The sequence below is a fragment of the Haemorhous mexicanus genome, chromosome 6, assembly GCF_027477595.1.
Source record: "Haemorhous mexicanus isolate bHaeMex1 chromosome 6, bHaeMex1.pri, whole genome shotgun sequence".
Taxonomy (NCBI): domain Eukaryota; kingdom Metazoa; phylum Chordata; class Aves; order Passeriformes; family Fringillidae; genus Haemorhous; species Haemorhous mexicanus.
This window is the reverse complement of record NC_082346.1, coordinates 44,174,282-44,196,247: the sequence shown is the minus strand read 5'-3', so window position 1 is coordinate 44,196,247 and position 21,966 is coordinate 44,174,282. Positions and strand designations below refer to the sequence as shown.

General features: G+C 38.2%; 1 protein-coding gene across 3 annotated transcripts in view; it reads left to right on the top strand.

Annotated features, from left to right (window-relative positions):
• Positions 1-21,966, top strand: part of SPTLC2 (serine palmitoyltransferase long chain base subunit 2) — a 77,893-nt gene that overhangs the window by 14,552 nt on the left and 41,375 nt on the right. For all 3 annotated transcript variants that reach the window (XR_009486996.1, XR_009486995.1, XM_059850069.1), the window contains exons 3-9: positions 3,874-4,028; positions 5,063-5,211; positions 5,535-5,659; positions 10,252-10,345; positions 13,002-13,107; positions 13,939-14,158; positions 15,981-16,107. Coding sequence is in view for 1 of the 3 variants with exons in the window: in XM_059850069.1 (XP_059706052.1) it covers positions 3,874-4,028; positions 5,063-5,211; positions 5,535-5,659; positions 10,252-10,345; positions 13,002-13,107; positions 13,939-14,158; positions 15,981-16,107 (976 nt within the window). In the remaining 2 variants the exon portion in view is untranslated. The remainder of the gene's footprint in view (positions 1-3,873; positions 4,029-5,062; positions 5,212-5,534; positions 5,660-10,251; positions 10,346-13,001; positions 13,108-13,938; positions 14,159-15,980; positions 16,108-21,966) is intronic.

The following is a 21,966-nucleotide window of genomic DNA, read 5'->3' as shown; positions in this document are numbered from 1 at the left end:
GAGTGACTCTAAATGGGGCTGGTAACTCTCTAATATACTTCTTCATGCTCTGTAGAGCTAGAGTTCTTGCCCAGCTAGAACGTGTTTCTAGCATTTGGGGTTTTCAGACCCGTGTTCACAGGAGTCCAGCTGTAGGAATATTTCAGGGGCAGTAAACTGGAGCTGTTTGTTCGATGTTGTCTTAGCACCTCTATAGCTCATTAGGGGCCTCCTGATGATACAAAGGCTACCCACAGTTATTGCTCCACTTTTCTTGACTCACGTAACAGTGAGATGAAACTAGTCTTTCTGCTTCCTTTTAGAGGCCTGGAATTTGTTGCAATTGTCTGCTGGATTTTTGTTCAGAGTCAGTTATGTGTTATCAGAGAGCACGTCAGGAGAATTGCAGATAAGCCCTGCTGGTGCTTATGGCACCATTTGTTAGCTTAGGTGCAATGCTGTGAAAACTTGGCTCTGAAAGTAGCATAATCACTGCATTTGCATGTCCCTGTGCCCTGAGCTAAAGGCTACAGAGCTCTCATTATGACCTTCACTTGTTGCAATATTCATTTAGAGTATGATGAAATAATGGATTCCCAAATCACCTATGCTAAGGTGTTGCACCCCAAGGGAGAATTTTATTCTTCCCTTGACTGGCTGTGCTTTTCATTGAAATTGCTATGCTTTTCAGGTTTCTGGGAGACCACTAGTACTTCAGTTTCTTCATCAGGCATCTCCTCAATAGGGAATGTGTTCTAGGCTGAAGTTGACAGGAATAGAGCTGTTTAAGATTTTCTAGCTCCGTAAATGAAAGAACTTGTTGCTTTTGCTCCCTCTTTTGGGTCCAATGTTGCAGTTGTTTGATTCTATTTACTCAGAAGATTGCTCAAAGAAGCAATTCCTAGAATATTTTTCCTCTGAATGAAATTGTTTACTCTCAGACTGATGTTCTTAGGGACTCTTACAGCTAGGAAGAGTATTGGATCTGAAATAAGATGAAAACTTTATAGAAAAATAGCAAGATCTGAAGATAACAATAACAAGATTTAAAGGTGGTAATGGTTGCTTCCAGCTGTAGGGCACTGTTGCAGCAGAGCACTGTGGTTGCATGTGTCAAAAATTTGAACTCATGGAATATGCTAAGTTGGAAGGCACCCACAATGGCACTGAAGTCCAGCTCTAGGCCTGCACATGACATCCCAAAGAGTCACACCATGTGCCTGAGAGGGTTTCCAAACTTCTCAATCTCTGTCAGGCTTGGTGCTGTGACCACTTCCCCTTGGGAACCTCGTCCAGTGCCCTTTGGGTGAAAAGTATGGATTGATAGAGTTCATCCCTTCCTTCTCCCCAGGTGGTTTTTTGGTTTTTTTTTTTGGTTCAAAGATTGAAAACATTAAATTAGCATGAGGAATTCATTTCAAGTGGTCTTTTTGTTGTACTATCTACTCTTCATCTGGAATGCCACACTGTAGAAGGATGGAGGAGGTAAACAAACAAACAAACCAACCCCCAAATCCATCTGCTCCTGTATGCCAGTTCCAAAAGAGGGCTCTGAAACTCCAAAAGTCAGTATCAGTTTATAAAGACTCAATATCCTTACCCTTTGTTTTTTACATTCTCAGATGTGTGGGTCATGAGAACCCCTCAGTGGGGTTAGGATCACTGAGGAAATAAGACAATCCATTTTTGCATTATGCCAAAATAACATTTCCTGCTTGCTCTATTCCGAGGAACTTGCTCATGAGACCTATCTGAGGATGGTTTGTTGGAGGGAGCAGTACATCTATAGATAACAAAGGAGTTGACAGTGTGCTGATACCTACGCTTAAAGCCCTTTACTACAGTCGTACAACTTGATACTCCAAAAAACTAAAGCTAGTGTCCCATATTAAACCTAAATTCCCTTTACCCATAATTTATTCCTTGAATTCTTGTTGACTTTTAAAACGTATTTTTTCTTTATCATAATCCAGTAGGTTCAGAGAACTTCTCTACCTCACAGTAACTTTAAACTTAGTTCTAATGCTGGCTTTTAAGATCATGTTTGTGTTACATATACTGGTGGTGCCAGCCTGTTGTGGATGATTGTCCTTATGTCACCAGTTGAGCTTGTTACTGTTCTGGCTTTGTCAGCTTGGGTTTCAAAAGAAGACTCATCTGATGAGTAATCTGAAGTGGGATTGGGCTGTATGGACCCAGGCATACCTGTCTGAGTTGGTATGATGACTCACTTCTAGCCTCCGCCTTCCAGCCAAGAACCTTGGCTAAAATACCAGTTGTTTCTCAGCTCACATAGTTGGTGTGCTTGGATAACTGCTGCAGAGCTGAACTCTTGTGCGTAGATGGTTAAGAGGAGTTGAAAATACTTAGAAGCATCTCAGTAGTTTATAATTAGATTTAACAAATCTCTGAGGTATTGATCTTCTTATGTGCCAGCGTTTCTTTTTGGTCTGACTTTCCCCACCCCTCTACAAGTAACAGAGTAGCAGAGGGTTTGAAACAATTGCAGGTAATTATTTTGATTTTGTCATAAATTGGGACAGTAACGTGGAAGAAACAATTGCCCTTCTGTGCATCTTAGGACCTAGAAGTTTTATTCCCACTGTCTGTCTTTGAGAATAGACATACTTGTGATTCTCTGAAAGAGTGATTGCTAGCTAAATTTGGGTTGTTTTTCCACAGTTGAAATGATGGAAATTAATATCTTAGTGCCTTTTTGACACAGGCAGATCAGAAATAGGTTTAGGTGCAGCTGTATCTGCTTAGAAGTTGGCATTTTTGGGCTTGGTCTTTTCTGTGCAGCTGCTGGTAGGAGGATGCAAAGTGAGAACCTAAATGTTCCATTCCTCCAAACTGCAAGGACAGGGTTGTTAAATCATTAAAATAGGAAGGTAATGAAAAAAGTACTCCTCCTGCAGGCATGCATTGTAAGTTAGAGCTTTTAAGTGCCTGTTTGTGTTTTTATTAAAAATCTGCCATAAATGCTCTCAGTTTTGCTTCGGTGGTACAAATGTCTGACACTACAGTACTTGGTGAGATACTCTGCCTTTCTCATACCGTCACCAAAAATAAAATTCCCATCACAATGTTTGCATTTTTCTTGTGAAAAACAGGAAGAAATGCTTGGCTGGCTCATATCTTTGTGATAAATTCTGCTTTTTCCTTCTGTAGATGATTGAAAAGGTGGTGATTTATTTTTTTCCCCTAACAGAAGCAAATGAATTATGCATTCTTATCTCTACTAAATGTCAGATTTTCTTTAATTAAATAGTAAGAAGGAAATCTTGTGAGTTTAGGACAAGAAAAAAATGTTCTTGAGTGCTCAGATGTCCTTGCTGCCACCGTTAGTTTGACATTCTTGTGTTATCCATTCAAGGCAGTAACTTACTTTTCCTGGAAAACATTGAAAGGGAAGCTAAAATTCAGGAAAGGCTCATTCATAAAAATCATGTGGGACTTCAGTGTTGATAAGCTATGCAGAAGAGAGGTACCATAATGCAGTTTATTAGCTTCTACTGAAAACAAAAAATTGTGGAAGATCCTAATAGTAATGTGTAAAATAATGCTAGTGGTGCTATATTAGATGCATTCCTTATGCACAGAATAAAATATGGTAGAGCACCTTAGTTTTCAAAGTCTTTGTGTATTCAGTACAGCAGTGTTTGGTGCTAAAAAGCCATTGCAGGTTCCCTTGCTCTGCTTAACTCAGAGGCTGACTGTAGCACTCCTGCAAAATTATAAGCCCACAAATTAATGAAGAGGATTATTTTATGTTTTGTGTTTTCCTGAGTTTTTTCATTACCCCAGAATGACAGATAAGAATTATTCCTGCTACACTTATTTTACTGTAATATATATTTTCCTTTTACTTTGAGTGCTTTTGATGTGTTTCAGGACTTTGTCCCATTGTACCAGGACTTTGAAAATTTCTACAACAGAAACCTCTACATGCGCATTCGGGACAGCTGGAACCGTCCAATCTGCAGTGTGCCAGGGGCCAAAGTGGACATGATGGAGAGAGTTTCCCATGACTATAACTGGACATTCACGTGAGTCAAAATTGAAGGAAACACTTGCTGTCTTAAAATATAGGGTCTCTAAGAGCAAGTTGCAGGCTGTGAGATTAAAGGTGCAAAGGATTTTGAGCTTTATTATGAGAGTTTGAGCTTTCTAGCAGCTTGAATCAATGAATTTTGCTCTTCTGAAATAGATTTAGCCAGCAAGGTGATGATTTGTATATAATCTTTTGGCTATTTTACTGTGTTAAGGTTTCCTGGGCATACACCTGTAATAAAATTAATACCTTTGTGCTTGATGACAAGAGCCTGGTGTGGATACGTTGTATTGTGCTGCTGCTTGTGACTTTGTGTTGATTGAGAAGAAGTTCTGCCACTTTAAGTAAATGCTGCTGTCTGAACTAAATTTAACATCATTGTTTTAAGTCAGAAGTGAAGTAGTCTGTAGAATCAAAAAGAGAAATACAATAAAGGATTTCTAGTAATGGGAAATGACATATCACAAGTTTTATGTGAAGAGTTTTGCAGCACAGTACTCGGTGAAACTAGTTATGTCTCTTCTTGGCTTTCAAGGGCAAAAGAATTAAAATGGATTTTTTTCTGCTGAACTTCTTCCTTATTCTCCTTGTCACGTATTGTTAGCACAGAAGTGCCAGATGTGTTTCCTTTCTGTGGTTAGAGGATATCCCACTTGAGAGGCTGCCAAGTTAATTAATCTAGAGATGTTATTTTGGATTTAAAAGAAAAATTGTATGTTTCTGGGATGGAGGGAGAAACATGTCAGAGCAACAGATGGTTTGAGAAGCCTCAAGCAATTTCATATGTGATAGCAAATTCACCTGTAAATGTAAACTCTTCTGGGAATTAATTTGTGAGTTAGGGAGAGATTCTTTTTAACTGATTGTTGCAGTTTGATGATGAGAGGCAATACTGAAATAATCTAATAGTTGGTTCTGTTGAGTTTTAACATTTCAGTGTATAGTCTAGGAAAGTGAAATAATAATCTTCTGGTGTAGATAATTTTTAAAATTTTGGGCGCCCTAACTTGTGCTGTTTTTAAAACACAGATACACAGGGAGAGTGATAAAAGACATCATAAATATGGGTTCCTACAACTACCTTGGGTTTGCACAGAAGACTGGGGCTTGCCAAGAAGCGGCTGCTAAAGTTCTGTCCCAGTATGGAGCTGGGGTGTGCAGCACTAGGCAGGAGATGGGTAAGTTGGAGGATGATAGTATGTTCCCTGAATGTTTATTTCAAAGTCTGTATCTGCTTGCAGGTCTTTAAAACATTGTTTCAGCGCTGAACTTTAGTCTAACTGATAAAGCAGCTTTTACTTCAGCGAAGACAAATTGACTTCCTGGATTTAGTTTATGTTGCACAGCAGTAGTCTTATGTTTTCTTATATGGGGTTTTTTCAGTGTTCCCTTATGGGCCTTTAAATAAAGCACAGCTTCGTTGTGCTACATTCTCTTTGTAGAATTTAGCAATAGTGAAAGCTTCTCCTTACTCTGAGTTTCCCATTTGTTTTATGTGCAGGAAACTTGGACAAGCATGAGGAGCTGGAAAAGCTAGTTGCCAGGTTCCTAGGTGTGGAATCTGCAATGGCATATGGAATGGGATTTGCGACCAACTCTATGAACATTCCTGCTTTAGTTGGCAAGGTATGGCTTAAGTCGTGGACAAAAGCTCACCTAACAGAGATTCTAGTGGTTAATTTTTCTAAAAGTGGATAATTTTTCTACATTGTTTGATTTTGTTTTTCCTCAGTGGTAGCCCCTGCAGATTTTCTCTATGTAAACTGTAGGTCACAGAATGCATCTTTAACCATTGCAAAAATCTCTTTGGGAAACAGCGTCCATGGGACCAGTAGCAGCCTAGAACTTTCTCTCTGGGAGAAAGCCTGACATGTTAAAGCTTGTTTCCTCAGGCTACTCTTTGGTGTTTGAAATGGTGGCTGATTAACAGACTGATTGGCTGAAGGTATTTTGGTGCTTTTGAAACACTAAGAACCAACTGTGTCAATTACACAGATAAGCTGAATTGCATATTGGTACATGGAGAATTTATTATCTTTGAGTGACAGCTGAAAAATCCTTCCTTGGAAGAAGTAGAAAGGTTGTTTGGGGGAAATAAAGACTCATGATGTTTACTGTGTGCCCCATAGAACAGTAGACAATTAGTCTGAGTGTCCAGTATCTCTAACTGTGCTATTTTAGTTATTGGGAAATGAAATAAATGTGAAATTTTTGTTTGCCTCTTCTGGTGCAAAATACATGTTCTCTTAGCTCCTCCTTAGTGTAAAATAGTGCAAGTACTGGAACAGGTCTTTTTATTTTGGCAAATGATTCACTGTCAGGCTAATACTGCTAGTCTGTTGGAATTCTTTGCCCCTGTGTAGCAAATTATTTTCCTTTTATTTAATTTATTTATTTTTTCACTTCCTGAGATTGCTTCCTAAATCTTCCATGTATGATATCTACATATTATAAATTTGCTGCCTTGTTTCTTCCTAGCAGCTTTTCTTCCTGGTGATTGATTCTCTTTCACATTAGCTGCAGCGTCTTCCTGCATGCTTTTTTTTTTTTCTTTTTTTTTTTCTTTTTTCTTTTTTTTTAACAAGGAAGTAGCACTGTCTACATCATGTGCCTTTTCTTTTGGTCTGTTTTAAATATCAAATGCTTTACATGTTAAAAAAATTTTTTTTTGAGTCTGATGCTTGAGAGAAATTCAGTGCTTCAAATCTAATCTTTCTGGAGTCAAATACTTCTGCAATGCTATGAATCTGAGCAACATATGTTACTTCTGAAATGTCTTTTACCTGCGTTTTTTGGCTCTTTGTCTTTCCATATCTCTCCAGTTTTATGTTCAGCAGAAAAATTATTCATAATTTCTCTGAGACCTTTCCGATTCAGTACACACTGTCAGGTACATTTAAGTAGATTGCTCATTGTTGTCACTACAAATTACTCATTCCTGCAAACTTACTCAGTCTTTTTTTCTGTGTGGAGCCCACTGTATATATTCAATACTTTACGAGAATACCCTTGAGACACCTTACTCAGATGCTGAGTTTTCACCTTTCACTTCAGCAGGTTTTATAACCATTGAGAGAATCTGAACAGTAAATTTCAAGGCATGTAACATACCTTTTTTATGCAGCTCATTTTAGTAAGCCAACTCTTGTCATAAATGGTACAGCAATCTCTCCTGGGTTAGTCAGGAGGACACTTGGTTTCTTGTACACTTGAAATAAAGTAGTAAGAAGTTTTTGCCTCATAACAACACAGGTGCCCTTATACTCAAGTGAATACTCCAAACAGAAATTGCACTGTGGTAAAGAAGAGAGTTCTTGTCAAATGAACCATTTTGCAGTTCAGAATGTTCACTAAATGGTTTTTTTTTTGGCTGCCTGAAGTTGCTTCTCACTGCACATTTGATTTCTTCATTGTCTGCAAATAAGGACACATAAATCCTAAATTTTAGCACCACCCAGTACACAATTAATTACGTGTGCTCTACCTGTTTGGCAATGCTTTGATAGTCCTCAGTAAAGCTCAGAGATTCTCATGCTTGATTAAACTCTTGGGCTTTTTTTTTTTTAATGACTGTTCGTGTCTTTTTGCATGTCCTAGTTGCATTTTTGAGTGTAAAGCTGCTTGGAACACAAGATATCTTCCAAGTTAATGGTATCTGGGCTCCTGTATTACTACTTAATTAGCTAAAAACAAGCTACTGAGTGTAGTTGCTCACATATACTGGGCCACCAGTTCTTTTTCTGCTCTGTGGAATCCTGAAGCACTTAGTTTATGTTCCTACTGAATCCTCTTTTAATAACAACATATACAGTCCGACTAGATCCATCTCTATGCCATAATTTCATCAGTATTAGTCAGCAAAAGGAATTCAAAAGCTTTGTCATTATTTAGTTGATTGTTATTCACTATGCCTTCTTAACAGCAGCCTCTACTAAGCAGATGCTGAAAGCTGTATTTCAGCACTGTTAAAGCATCACTAAAATCAGGTGTTTCTGCACCTGGTGGTTTTCAGCAGTAGAGACCCTCTGTTCACAGCAGGTTGTCACATGCCTGATACACTCACTGCTGAGTGTGCTGAGTCTAGATCACAGATAATGGGACTTCGAGGGTTACTTAGTCAGAAGTTGTTAGACTATTTGAGGCTAAGCTAGACTCTCAAACTTGCCTGTTTTGGATTAAGTATCATTAATATAGTCAGTAGAACTAGGTAATAACACTATTCTATACTGCCTTTAGCACAGAGCTTTTCATCATAGCTCTGGATGGAGACTATACAATTGAGTTAGAACAGTGATGCTTGAAGGATATTTTTTTGGTTGTAAGAAAGCACATTAATTTCCACATATAGGTGAATTGTAAAATGAAGTGCTCAGGAGTGAATTACACAATTCATGTATGTAGCACTCTGTAGTAAAATGTGGCATTCACTTCAGTGGGTCTTGCAGGATGTGGTGGTAAGCCTGATCTTCACTGACACATTCTTCTAGAGCCCAAGTAGTGTTATCTCCAGTTCCTGTTAGCCTTGTCCTGGATGCTTTCTCAAATGTAAATTTGCTGATAAATGCAACTGAAGTCTTATCATTATAGTAGCATCACTCAGTTTTACATATAATCATCAGTGATTGCTATTCTGTGCCATTGCCCTCTTTCTAGTGGCAGACAGTACTAGACTAGTTACTACTTCTTCAATTTCAAATTAATTTGTTTCTAATTGAATGTCCTGTTAGCACAGGGTGAAAAGAGGCTGCTGCTCATCAATTTGTTAAATCTACTTTCTCCACCAAAAGCTTGTCCTTGTTTTTATGGAAAAGCTATTTCTAGAAAGTGAATCTTTTCTTTTCTCCTTTTGTTTTTTAAAGCTATCGCTTTTCCTGCTTTCTGTCATTCAAGAAGGATACTAGTACTGGATTATAATATTCACTTTTTTGATACAACATTGTTTAACAGCAATGTCCTCTGATGTGTACATAGTCTCTCTGATATAATAGTTACAAAGAGCAAACAGTAGTTGGAAATTTCCATACTTCATATACCAAAGTCTATGAAACATGTAATGGGAATGTTTGTAGCAGCAGTATGCACACAGGGCATTTGTGGCAGTTTCTGGGGAAAGCCAGTCTCTAGCTTTCTCAGAATGTAGAATGTTTCTAGGTGCATCACAGTTCTAGTGCAGAGTCTCCTTTGTTCTGGACAAAGTACTCCTGTTGTCTGTGACACTCCTGGTATAACTATAGGCAATGTTTTTCACAGTCCTTTCTAGTAATTCCCATTGCAGAGAAATCCTCTTGATTCCTTCCTCCATCAGCTGTTATTAGAGAAGCATGGAATGAGTATGTTTCAGTGTTAGATCTTCAGCATCTTGATGCCCTTTCTAGATTTTTAACTGAGCAAAGTCACTTCTAAAGTTGCAGCATGTTTGCATAGTAATTGGAGTGGCCAAGGTTATTTAGAAATGTTGTTGCCTCCTTATGTATTAATCCCCCATTATAAATACATTCCTGTAACCCACAGTGATAATACTGTGACTGAATGTTCAGCATATCAGTTATTGACCTGTAGTCATCACTGCTCTCAAAGCATACATATCCTGTTTTAATGTTTGTCCAAGGATTTATCTTCTGGGCTTTTCTTGAAAAAGCAAATGAATTCAGTATCATGTTTAATGGCTTCAGAAGACTTCTCCAGTTCACCATGCAATTCTGTTTTCCACTTTCTGTCTCTTGTATATTACCTCCATCTACATGTGGGTTTAGTCAGTGGTTGCCTCCTAATGAAAGTAATGGTACAACGTTGAGAAGGCCTTTAACCTAGGTCTTTGGTGTCCTGTTTCTTAGCAGCACTGTCAACTTGCTGAGTGAACTGTGGCAAGCTGCTCTGCTCCCTGTTTTACCTGACTGCATAGGAGGATGAGTACTCATCAATAGCATGAGATATTCAGGCAGATTCAGCTGCAGGACTTCCAGGGAAAGTGAAACTTGAGTGTTTCTTTCAGTTAAGAGCAGTTCTGTATTTTTATTTGCCATACTAAGGCTGCAAATTGGATCTTAGCAAGTCTTGCCTGCACTAGTTGGAATTTGCAAGTAGTTGGATTTGCCTGCATTTATGTTGGAATTTTTTTTCTTAAATGATCTTGAAGCACTTCAGAGCTGAAAGGTGTTACATGCTTGGCTGTGAAACACAACCTTTTCAATATATTCCTCTTTCCCCTTCTAATTCAGGGCTGTCTGATTCTGAGTGATGAACTGAATCATGCATCACTAGTGCTCGGAGCAAGACTGTCAGGAGCAACTATTCGAATCTTTAAGCACAACAGTAAGTATCAGATGGTGGACTCTGCTTTTCTGCAGATGCAATATTTTCTATCTTCTAATAGCTGAAAATCCAATCTCATGCAAAGAAATCAATAGCTGGTTATGTAAAAGGTCAGAAGACTGCTGCTACTGGAAGTTGAGTCATCCTGAATCAGATTTTTGTGTTTAGTCCCAACTGATGACACTTTTATCCTGAACCTGTTCTGGCCTATATCTTCTGCATATGGAGGAGAAAATGCTACCCTTTGGCAAGTCTAGGGACAGTGGTGTTTTAACATGGTTTCTTGTTCTGCCATGCTTGGGTAGCTCAGCATGGTTAGACTATTCTAACAGTGTGTCACATGATGATGCAATCTTGTACTGGTCTAGGTTACAGTTTGGGGGATAAGAAGGTTTAATTTTAGAACCAGATGCTAACATGCTCCTACAGTAACAAAAGCTTATGATTGCAGATGTCCTAGCTAAACTAGACAGTCATGAATTGGCACAATGTAGTACTAAAACAATTTTTGGGACATAAAGCATAGATTAAGTTCAATGAATTACTTGCTTTAAGTATTTAAGTATTTGTTTCCAAAATACACAGATTTTTAAATTTCCTAGTTTGATCTTCTTCCAGAGGAGGTATTTATAATAACTTTCAGGTTAAAACTACCTAGGATTTCCTTCTCTTACTCTTGATGAAAGAGGCATGTGATTGTTCTTGATTAGTAAGAACTACCTTTATTCTTCAGGTACTCATAATACTCTTTATAGTGTCAGTCTCTGAGATCGTGATGACTCTTGCTCTCTTTGAAGTGTGTAGTGGTGACAGCAAAACTTGGGTGACTGCAATTATTTTTCTTTCTTTGTCCTACTTGATAGTGTGGATTCTCTCTGCTGTGCTTACTGTTTCTTTTGTGTTTGCTCTTACTTGTTTTCTATCATTTGTATAATTTGTTTTACAAAAAAGTAGAGCATTTGGTAACATTCTTTTTTTCTTTTTAATTCTTCATAAATTTTGGTTGCTGGGCAAGAACACAAAAGATTTGCATTCAATTTCTCGCATTTGTATGGACATACTTCTGAACATTGCATCAGGTGCAGAATATTAAAGAACATTGGTGACAAACATAGTTCTGGTTATGGGGAGAAGGACTTAAAAGCTGCTGTGATGAAAAATAGATGATTTGTGGGAATGGCTACAATAGATGATTTGTGGGAATGTGCTTTCCCCTGGTGAGATTGTGGGATATTCTAAAAACGTTTTAGATGGTGGGTTTTTGTGGAAGAGAATGTAGTGGCATATTAGAATTAAGGCAAAATGCAAACAATGGTCTTTGCCTGTTATGATGATGATCAGTTCATATTTCTGTATGTGTTCTCAGCCCTACTCTTGTTATACTCTACGCTGCCTTTTTAATGTGATTTTCTTAAGATGTTAATGGTTTCATTCATAATCAGATTTTTAGAAATTGGGAGGGGGAATGAAAGCTTCCCCTTGAAATTCCTTGTTCAATGTTTTTATTTTTTTCCTGCCTTATTCTGTAGTTTGTCCTTTTCATTAAGCTCAGACTCATCTTCCCCTTCTTGAAAAATTAGAGTAGAAGTTTATTTTCCATTTTCTCTCTAATCACACTAACCTTGTCTTTCCTTCATTGAGAGACGTGTTGGAGACAGGGACTACACTGCAGATTTCTTCATCATTGACTTTCTGAATGTTAGCTGTCTTTTAACAGTACATTAACTGACCTACTCTGCTGTTTAGTTTTTAGTCTAGATCTAGTTCACAAGCTCCTCTTGCTGCTACAACTGCACTAGTCTACCAGTTCTCTTTCCATTACTAATTTGTGCTCTTTTTCATGCCCTAGTGTTTATATCTATCTCTTGCTCAGCACTTGGCTTTTATGCTTTGATTAATCCCATCTTCACTCCTTTCCTTGAAGTTTTTTTTCAGGACTGATTCCACATGTATGTATTTGTTCGCATTAGTTAGGTCTCTAAGGATCACATCAAGTGTTTGTAATCAAAGCTTGTAAGATTTCAGAATATGTTTCTACTGACAGTTTCATCTGTCTAGTTTCTGATATGCAGAACATTGTCCTTTTTCCTGCTCTGGTGGTTCTCCTTTTTTTCCTTTTCTCCTTTGGTTTAGAGGCTTCCTGTTCCCACTTCCAATCCCTTCAATTTTAAACAAAGAAATAAAAAAGTACACTTGCCCTTCTTATTTCCCTGCACTTTGGTCTATCTTCTTCTTATCTTTAATTCATTATCCTTGAACTTGTTGTGTTCTAGCTCTATTCTGTTGTTCTGTTCTGAATTATTTCTATCTACAAGGACATTCGTACTACTAAATTGCCTTCTCTTTTCGTCAGAATGAGATACCTTCCTTTTTTTATTTCCCCCCCACACCCCCACTTTCTTTGTGCCTAATGGTCTAACTCGTTCTTTTAGTTTAGAATCATGAAATTCTTCTTTGGAGTTCATACAGTCACCTATTCCCTTCAGTCTCATCCATGATCCTGTAGGGAGATGAAGCCTGTGCTTATTGACTTGTATGTGGTCTGTCCTCCATGATGGAGCAATTTGTGCCTTTTTGGAATGTTGCTGTCTTTAGTCATGTCAAAGTTCAAGCTAGTAGCTGTTTTGGTACCATTTAACAGTAATTTCTGGTGCAGATATGCAAAGCCTGGAGAAGCTGCTCAAAGATGCTATTGTGCATGGGCAACCTCGTACACGGAGGCCCTGGAAAAAAATTCTTATCTTGGTGGAAGGAATATACAGGTACAAACTATTCTTTATATTCCTAAGACCCTCCACATGAGATCTAAATGCTTGGTGTTTGGGTTTCTTTGCCAAATCAAACTATGAATATTGTCACTTCATAGTTATTTCATTAGTCTCATCTGTTAATTACATTCCACTGTGTATGTCTCACATCCTGGGCTTTCTGTTGCTAGAACTGTAGCTGCACCTGGTGTTATCACAGTGTTTCCCACATCCTGATTATATTGTAGAAATTAATAAATCAAAACTGATTACTTATATCAGAGCTGAGGTCTTAAGTTGCTTGTCCATTCCATTCTTTCTGTGCTTACTAGATTATGCTAGTGTGAACAGAATTGCACAAATTTGATGTTTTTGCTAAGAGTGAGTAGGAGCAGTAGGCATACCTGTGTTAGGCATTTAAATCCTAGTGACTTTCAGTACAAAGAGTGGTGTTTTGGAGTGTTACTAATGAAAGCCTGGTCAATTTTTAGAAATATCAGGTAAGTAGATGTCAAGTCAGAGTACTGACATTAGAGTGGAAGTAAAACTGAGATAATTTTATAAATGAATTTTCACTGAACACATTCCTGTGCCCTAACTTCCTGTTGCTGCTACTGTTCAGTTTGTGTGTCAGCATTCCAGAGATGCTGAACAGGTGAAAAGGAGAGATCTGGGCCCCAGGTGCAGGGAGGAGAGGTGCATCTCTGCAGACTGTGATGGGTCTAGCAAATTTTAAATGTTTGTATTTACTGAAAGAGTGAAGAAATGAAAGCTTAGTGATTTTAGTCTCTATGAGATGGTCCCAACAATTAAATCAACTTATACTGAATTTTTGTTTCTCAACAGTATGGAGGGATCCATAGTCCGTTTGCCTGAGGTGATTGCCCTTAAGAAGAAGTACAAATCCTATCTGTACCTTGATGAAGCTCATAGTATAGGTGCCCTGGGTCCCAGTGGCCGGGGTGTAGTGGATTATTTTGGACTCAATCCTGAAGATGTGGATGTTATGATGGGAACATTCACGAAAAGCTTTGGAGCTGCAGGAGGATACATTGGGGGCAAGAAGGTAAAAAGCTGGGAATCTCATGGCTGGTGGTAAAGCCCATTTCAGACAGGTGGTGGAAATCTTCATTAAGCATTTCACATTTAATCTGTTCTTCAAGTACCCTAATGTACATTTGTTTCATAATTTTACATGCTGTCTAATACTGTGGAAGTCTACAGTGCAGAAGAGTCTAGTCTAGTAAAATACCTCATAATTGTGTAATTCTCACAGGGTCAGTGATGATCTGAGTTTGCAGAATGTACAGTAGTGATGCAATACCTTTCTAGGAAGGGCTAGGAGCCAGGAAGCAGGGATTTCTTGACATTACTTTTAATGAGACTTGAAGGAAAAATGCAAAAAGCTTAAGTTTTTCAACCTGTTTGGAGGAGAATCCTCTTATGTTAGTCTGGTAGAATTGATTTCCCCTGGGCACAAAAAATTTGCTTTCTGAAATGACACTTTTACCCTTTTTCTTTTTTGGCTGGTTGATTGTTTTTGTTTGTTTTGGCATTTTATTTGTTTGAGGTTTTGGGGCTGTTTTTTTTTTTTTTTTTTTTTGCTACCGTCTTTTTCTATTGGAAAGTACAGCTAGAAAGTGTTGCACTTGCCAAACCTCTAATTCTCAGAGAGATGGTGTAGACCATTCTCTGTGTCACCTTTCTCATATCGTAAAATGATCTCACAGATCAGGCTTCTAAGCTTTTTTGGAGGGTAAAATTCTACCATTTTCTTACCAGGACAATAATTTTTATGTATTAATTGTGATAATTACTTCCACCCATAAATGAAGATGAAACTTGGAGATATTCTTTGTAGGGTGTTTACTACAGTTAGATTAAAATTTCTTCAACAACTTCCCCAGGAAAAAAAAATCATATAAGTCTTTTTCCTAAGGCAGTGAGCTAGTGGGATTGACTCCATGGCATAAGGTAAAGCAGCTAAGAGGCCTTTGCAACTGTTTTAGCTACTGATTGAGGGATTGCTTCATAGGTAAGAGGCTTTAAATCTTCTTACCTAGTTTATTTCAAAGTCCCTTTACAACTTCCTTTCCTTCAACTCTGACCCTAGGCAGATGGCAACAGAACACCTCCGGAGGTTTTTATGATACATTTGCAGCTTGTGATAGCTACAGAGCTGTCATTATTCATTTTATGGTAGCAAAAGACAGAATCTCTCCTGGCATTCATACTGATGTTTATATTTTAGCGTGGTTTTGTTACAGTTAACAAGCAGCCTAGATGTAAGGTGTGTTGGTACTTTGTTCCTAGATGAGCTGCTTTTGCCCTCTAAGAGAAATAGGATGTGTTTAAGTGGGAAGTGCAGAAGGATAAGGCTGAGGTTTGTACATTCTGAAATGACACCTACTGCTTTATTTATATTGTACTGATGAACGAGAGAGATTTTGTGACCTGTTCCCTTGTTTAGTGTTTTTTGTGGGGAAAAAATTATATTTAGCATGATCCATAAACACCTATGGATCCTGCTCCCCGCTATTTAATTTTCTTTATATTTGCACTGCAATAATAAACACGTTTGAAACTCACCCTGGGCACAGCTCAAGTAATGCAAGCATAATGCAAACCTTTGTTGCAATCCACTGTTGATGGTGTTAGCTAAACAAGTCTGTCATAGACACTTGTCTCTGATCAGCACACGTTCTTGCACTGTGACATTATTATGAGTTGTCATGTCCCTGCTGTTTCTTGTACTGGAAAATTAATCCTTGACGGGGCATTCTGAAAGAGGTTTTTTTGTGGTGCCCTGTTTTATTGTGATTGAGGATACAGAAGCATTTCTCTGAGTGCTGGGAAGGCTATGTCTGATGCCTCTTGTGTTTTGCTAGGAGCTGATTGATTACCTCAGGACATACTCTCACAGTGCTGCATATGCAACATCAATGTCGCCTCCTGTTGTGGAGCAAATCATCACCTCCGTGAAGTGCATTATGGGTGAAGATGGTACAACTATTGGTAAGTCTTTCTAGCAGTAAGCATGTAGGAAGGGAAAGCCAAAAAGAGCCTCTATCACTTTGACAGATAGCACGTTCAGTAGACACTTTCATAATTACTCATTGGTAATTCTGCAGTTGAAATTTCTGGGTCAATAAACCAGTTTACAATTCTGCTTGACAGAATAGCCTAATAACAGAATAACGAGTTTTCACTTAGAGATAAGTTGTCTTAGTCTTGCCTAAGACACGCTATTTTCTTGTACTGATTTTTGTTTTCTGTCCAGCTATTCTAGCTACCTTCTTTTTCTTTCTATTGTCTGTCCTTAGTTATTTGCCCTAGTTTAAAACATTGCTTTCAGAATATTTTGCTGTTGTATCTTTTATAGTTGTGTGCCGGTTTATTGCAGGGACAGTGCTTTCAATTTTCATTTCAATTAAAGTGAATGTGGAAATGTTTCTGAAATCCCTTTTTACTTGGGGAGCTGGAGGCATTTTTCAAAATCAGTGAACTTAATGGATTTGGAGAAAGAATTCAGCATATTTGTCTTTATTGTCTTAGTTTTCCTGTTTCATTGTAGAAGTAAAAAGGGGAAAATTTGTACTACTCTCTGGGCATTCAAAGTCATAATGGCAGATTCTTGCGTCTCATTTGCCTATGGGTAGCAGCCTCCTTCAGTTCCAGCATGAAGTAAGTAGCCCTTTAAGCTGCCTTGAAGCTGAAATGGTACAGTTTGCATGGAGGTTACTTTCCCCTCTTCACAGGTAATTAAAAAGTTGTGAGCAGCTCACACAGGATGCTGATGTCGTTTATTGAGGATCTGTTGGTGGCATTTAGTTTGGAGGCTCTTAGAATTCTAACTGCATTATATGTTGAATTCTTGGAGCTTGAGGCATCTGGCCACGAGGTGGTGGTGGTGGTGTATGCTGAAGAAATGAATTGGCTTTTGAACATGTGTCATCTGACCAACCAATCTGTTTGATATCTTACGGTGGAAAAGCTCACTGGAGATATGGCTTGAGAATTTTCCTGTTGTAACAGTTTTCATTTGGTTTGCTTATATTATCTGAGAACAGACTTAAGTGCCAGCAGTTGGTGTAGGTGGTTGCTCAGCAGAGACATCATCAGTGAGGCAAGTACAGCTAAGCAGCAGCCTGTGTCTGTGCTAGCTTTGAGTGCTTCTGAGTGGTCCATGGGAGAGACCTGTACCAAGATACAGGAGTTGACTCCCTGCTCTCGAGTACAGGTATTAAGCAAGCTTCACACTACACAAAAACTTGTCTTTCTGTAATCTTAAAAGTAATTGTTTGAGGTTTTTATAGCTGATGATTTGCCAACAATCTGTGGTCTGCTTAGACGTTGCTTATTTTGGGTTTCTTCCAATATCTGTTTTGCTTAATGAAGCAGGAAGCAAGGAATGTGTAACTGATTTCTGTTTGCAGTATTTAAACTCAGGCATTTTTGTCTCTTTCTGAGGCTACTTTGTGGTATTTGTTCAAGCCAGGAGAATGGAAGTAACTTCCATTCCACACTGTTCTCCTGCCATTATGCCAGCAAGATCCATCTGAGCTGAAAGGCAAACCAGATTAGGAACCAGTATGGCCAAAAAATAAACTCAAATGATTGTTTCTGTTGTCATGTTGCTTAAAATGCACATTGCGCTACATCCTGCTAATTTGGTGCCAAGAAGTACCAGAATTCCTAGGCATTCTGACAAGAAAATGAGTGGTTTTGGTGTTTGATAGGGGTCTAATTTCCAGGAAGTTTCTGTATGTCCACTTTCTATATAAGCTTTAGCACTTTCCATAATTGATGGGTATAGCAGCTGGATAGCCAGAACCCTGTCAAATCTCGAAAGATTTCTCAGCTGCAGGTCTTGTGAAAGTGTTACTGGCTTTTTAAGCATCTAAGTCTACTTTGAGTTAAGATAAGCACCTCACAGGATGATTTCTGCATGAAAGTGCTTTACTGTTTATTTTCTGCTGTGTGCTGTTTCCCAGTCATGCATTTTTAAAACTGCCTTAAGGCTTTAGAGATAATATTACTTTGTAGACATTTTCTGTGGATGAAGTAGACAAATGTTCAGTTGGGTGAACTAAGCAGCTGATTAGTGATAGCATGTCAAAATTTTTTCTTTGTTTAAAGGCTTTCGCTGAACAACTTGTGTTTGGATTGTGTGGAATTACAGGTGGGGCTCTGGAGGACCACTGCCTGCAGCTGGTTTGACTATGAATAAATAAGGAGTAGATGGGTGCTGGTAGTAGTTGTTAACTGTGAAAGACAAGTGGAGAAATAGTGTTAAATGGGGTCACTGGCAAGCACCTCTGAATTGACTGTGTACTACAAAAATTTCATTGCTTTTAAGTTAGTCAAGCTGAATGAATTGGTAAAGGAAGTTGAGATAGGGCAATGGTTTTACAGCAGCACAGGAGTTGGAGCTGGAATCCGAACAGTAGATGGCTAGCTCCCAACTTTGCTTTGGACCACAGCTAAATCTTTTAATAGCTTCAAGAGTGCTTTCTTGAAAAGAGCTTTTGTGGCTTCTTTGTCTGCCTGCTTCTGTTTACCACATGCTATTTGTAAAACCTGCTTTCGTGCATGTCATCAAATCTTTGTGGAAATGGTCATGTCAGATTGAGATAGTCTGTAGCTGAGGAATAAGTAATAGGAACCAAGTAGTTTTTTGAAGATGAAAGGGTTTTTGTAAATAATTCTGCAAGAATATGTTAATTGTCTAGGTTATTTCTAAATCTAAAGAAGCATCTGAAGACTCCAAACTTAGAATATAAGGTGTTGTAATTACTAAAACTTTACAAAACTAAAAAAGTGTATGTCTCCTTTCAGATTTTTCCAGCAAGTTGCCAGTGACTAAATAGGATATTGGTAAGAGGCAGCACAGACTAAACACAGATGCTAGGAAAAGCTTCTCTACAGAGAATTTAAGACATGTGCTTATGTGCAGATATGCTGCCTTAGTTGGCACAGTAGTTTTCTTGTGCTTGATTTCTACTCAAATTAATCTGTTAATTCTTTGTAAGTGTATGCATGTGACTAGCAGACTTCAATCACCCCGAAGACAGAGCAGTATAATTAGATATTAATATATTATCTGTTCTCTCATCCAGATTGCAAAAACTATGCTAAAAGCTAGAGCAATAAGGAGGCAGAGCCACCTTGTGGATTCTTGGTAGTGGTGGGTTCTTCTATGGGTTCTTCCAGTACTGCAGCTCCTCTACATTACCAGATCAATACTCTGTCCTATTTTACTTTGCATTACTTGTCTTGTACTATAATTGGCTAGAAGACCATCATGGAGTCTTAAACAAGACATACATGATCTGTGATTCCTTTGAGAATTTCTTGAAAGGAACAGTCATCCTCAAGAGTGTGAGCCCCTTGAGCATATAGACTCTCCTCAGAGAACTCAGGTGAAAACGTACCTGAATATCTTGTATATCATCACATTTGGCTTTAATATATATAGTAGAGCAAGGTGAGCAGGAGAGATGGAGATGTCTTCTTTCTACAAAAACAAACTTTTGGAACTGTTTTCCAATTCAGAGTCTCCATGGTTGAAAACTTTAATGAGAAAGTGTTGCAGATGCTTGTCAGCAGTTTGGTGAATGTTGCTCTTGCTGTGTTCAGCCACAAATGAATGAATGTCAGATAGTTTTATAGATAAAGGAGCTTTTTAAACAATGATAATAAAAAGACACAATAAATAGACTTTTCAAGGTCATAGTATACATACACAAAGATGACAAATTGATTCTTGGAATGGAGTTCTGGAAAGCTGTAGCATAGAGCCACTTGATTCTTGCTGTTATTTAAATTGACTGTAGGGAAAATGAGACAGCTTGGTTCTTGTCATGGTAAATGAGACATTGTTATGATTTATGATGTTAAGTACTTGACCTGTCTTGGTGAATTTTTCAGCATCAGTGATTTGGTTTGAGTTGAAAGCTATATTTTTTGCTGCTACAATTTCACTAGGACTGGGAATCCAGCTGGCTCCTTTCTGTTATTTGCATAAGAGCCAGTGATGCATCCTGTACAACTGGAGTTCTGTTAGCCTTGTAGCTGTTCAGGACCCAGCCTGTTTGTTGCCCTGCTAACATTGCTGGGGGCAAGTGGAAGAAAATCATAAGTAACCCAAGTGAGATACAGGCAAATCAAAACATGCAAAGTGAAACCAGTCTAGGGACTGGTTAACCACCTTCAGAGGTGAAACTTAGTATGCTCTCCTATGTATTGAAAACTGAAGATGAGCCTTAAATACAGGTGTGTTTTAAGTCTCAACTAAAGCTGCCAGTACTAATGGCTTGTAAAAGAGATGAGCTATTTCTTTCCACAGACCTTAACTCAGTAATAGTAATTATAACTCTTGACATTTGTAACAAGTTTGACTGATTTCTCTGTGAATTTTAGGAGGCAAATATCCCACACCTAATCATAGAGCCATACATAGCATATTGTGAATAAGTCATGGATCAACCTTGCCCAAGATGGCTCTTAAATTTGACTGAATGTTGTCTTGACCACTGTATAGAAATGAAGGATTAGTATCCAGCATAGTTCAGTGGAGGTAGCAGTTGCATTGGCCATCCCAGCTGCTAAACTATTGGAATCAAATAACTCCTCTTTGAAGGCTGGTCAGTCAGTTAACAGCACAGAGTCAGATTGGTATTTGTCTCAGCACCTCAGTTGTGAAGAGCCAGTAACTGATTCCATCTCATCAGTGAAAACATGTTAAAAAAATTTTAGAACATTTCTACTCTTGCCATTGCTATGTGCAACAATATTGAGTGAGTTAAATCAGAGATGGCAGTTAAACCAATTATAACCAGAATAATAAGAATGTACAGCTGTCTTGGCAGAGAATTGAGCATAACTGAGCTGTTCAGAATTCAGGACCATTGTTATACTGTTAATATGCCCAGAGAGAAGCATGCTGGGGAAAAAAACCAAAAAAAACCCAAAAAACCAAAAAAACAAAAAACAAAAAACAAAAAAAAAAAAAAAAAACAAAACAAAAAAAAACCCTCAGCTTAGATGGTCTGCTTAAATTCTGAAGGAGAAAAGACTGCAATTAGTATTTTAACTTCCATGTGGTTAATTAGGCCCTCAAGTGAAGATAGGACCTCAGTAGTTCAGTCATCTGCCTAATCAGTAGGTTTCTGAAGTTGGACATTTTGTAACATTACTTTTTTCTTTCCAAAGACAAACCAGAATGATATGCAAGTACAAACATAAGCAGTAATGAAGGAATAGTCCATGTTTCAGCACCTGGAATTGAATTTTAAGTAGCTTATGGTATATTTATAAATAAAGTCAATCCTTTGCCATTCATCACTAGCAGTCAATCCACAAATGGAAGCAGTGACTGCTGTTGTACTCAAAGGGGGAAATAGGCCTTCTGCAGGCTGAGGCTGAAAACATTCAATTATCATTAAAATCTGTTCATTTGAATTTCCTCCAATAATGCACTTGTTAATGAGGTGTTAAATTATCACCTAGGGAACCTGGGGACCAGTCAAAACTAATTTGAGCAAAGTGAATTTTTTTTTTTTGTTGCTGCCCTTGAGAATCTCAAGCTGAGCTGGGAAACTGTTGGAAAAACAAATACTCTGGGGGTCATAAAGAGAGTTTCCTGCTTCTCTCCAGGGGTCTAACAGTTTTAAACATCATTCTCTGTATTTGTACTTCCAGCTGAGGATCTTTTAAATCCAGCCTCTTGCTGCACCCCTATCTCCCTCCCACAGAGCGTGGCAAGCTTCCAGAAAAACTGCTTTAACCTGGACTGCACAGGAGAAATCTTTCAGCCTTTGATGCTTTGAAGAGTGTTTACAGACATTAGCAGAGTTGTACCCTTTGTGTTGT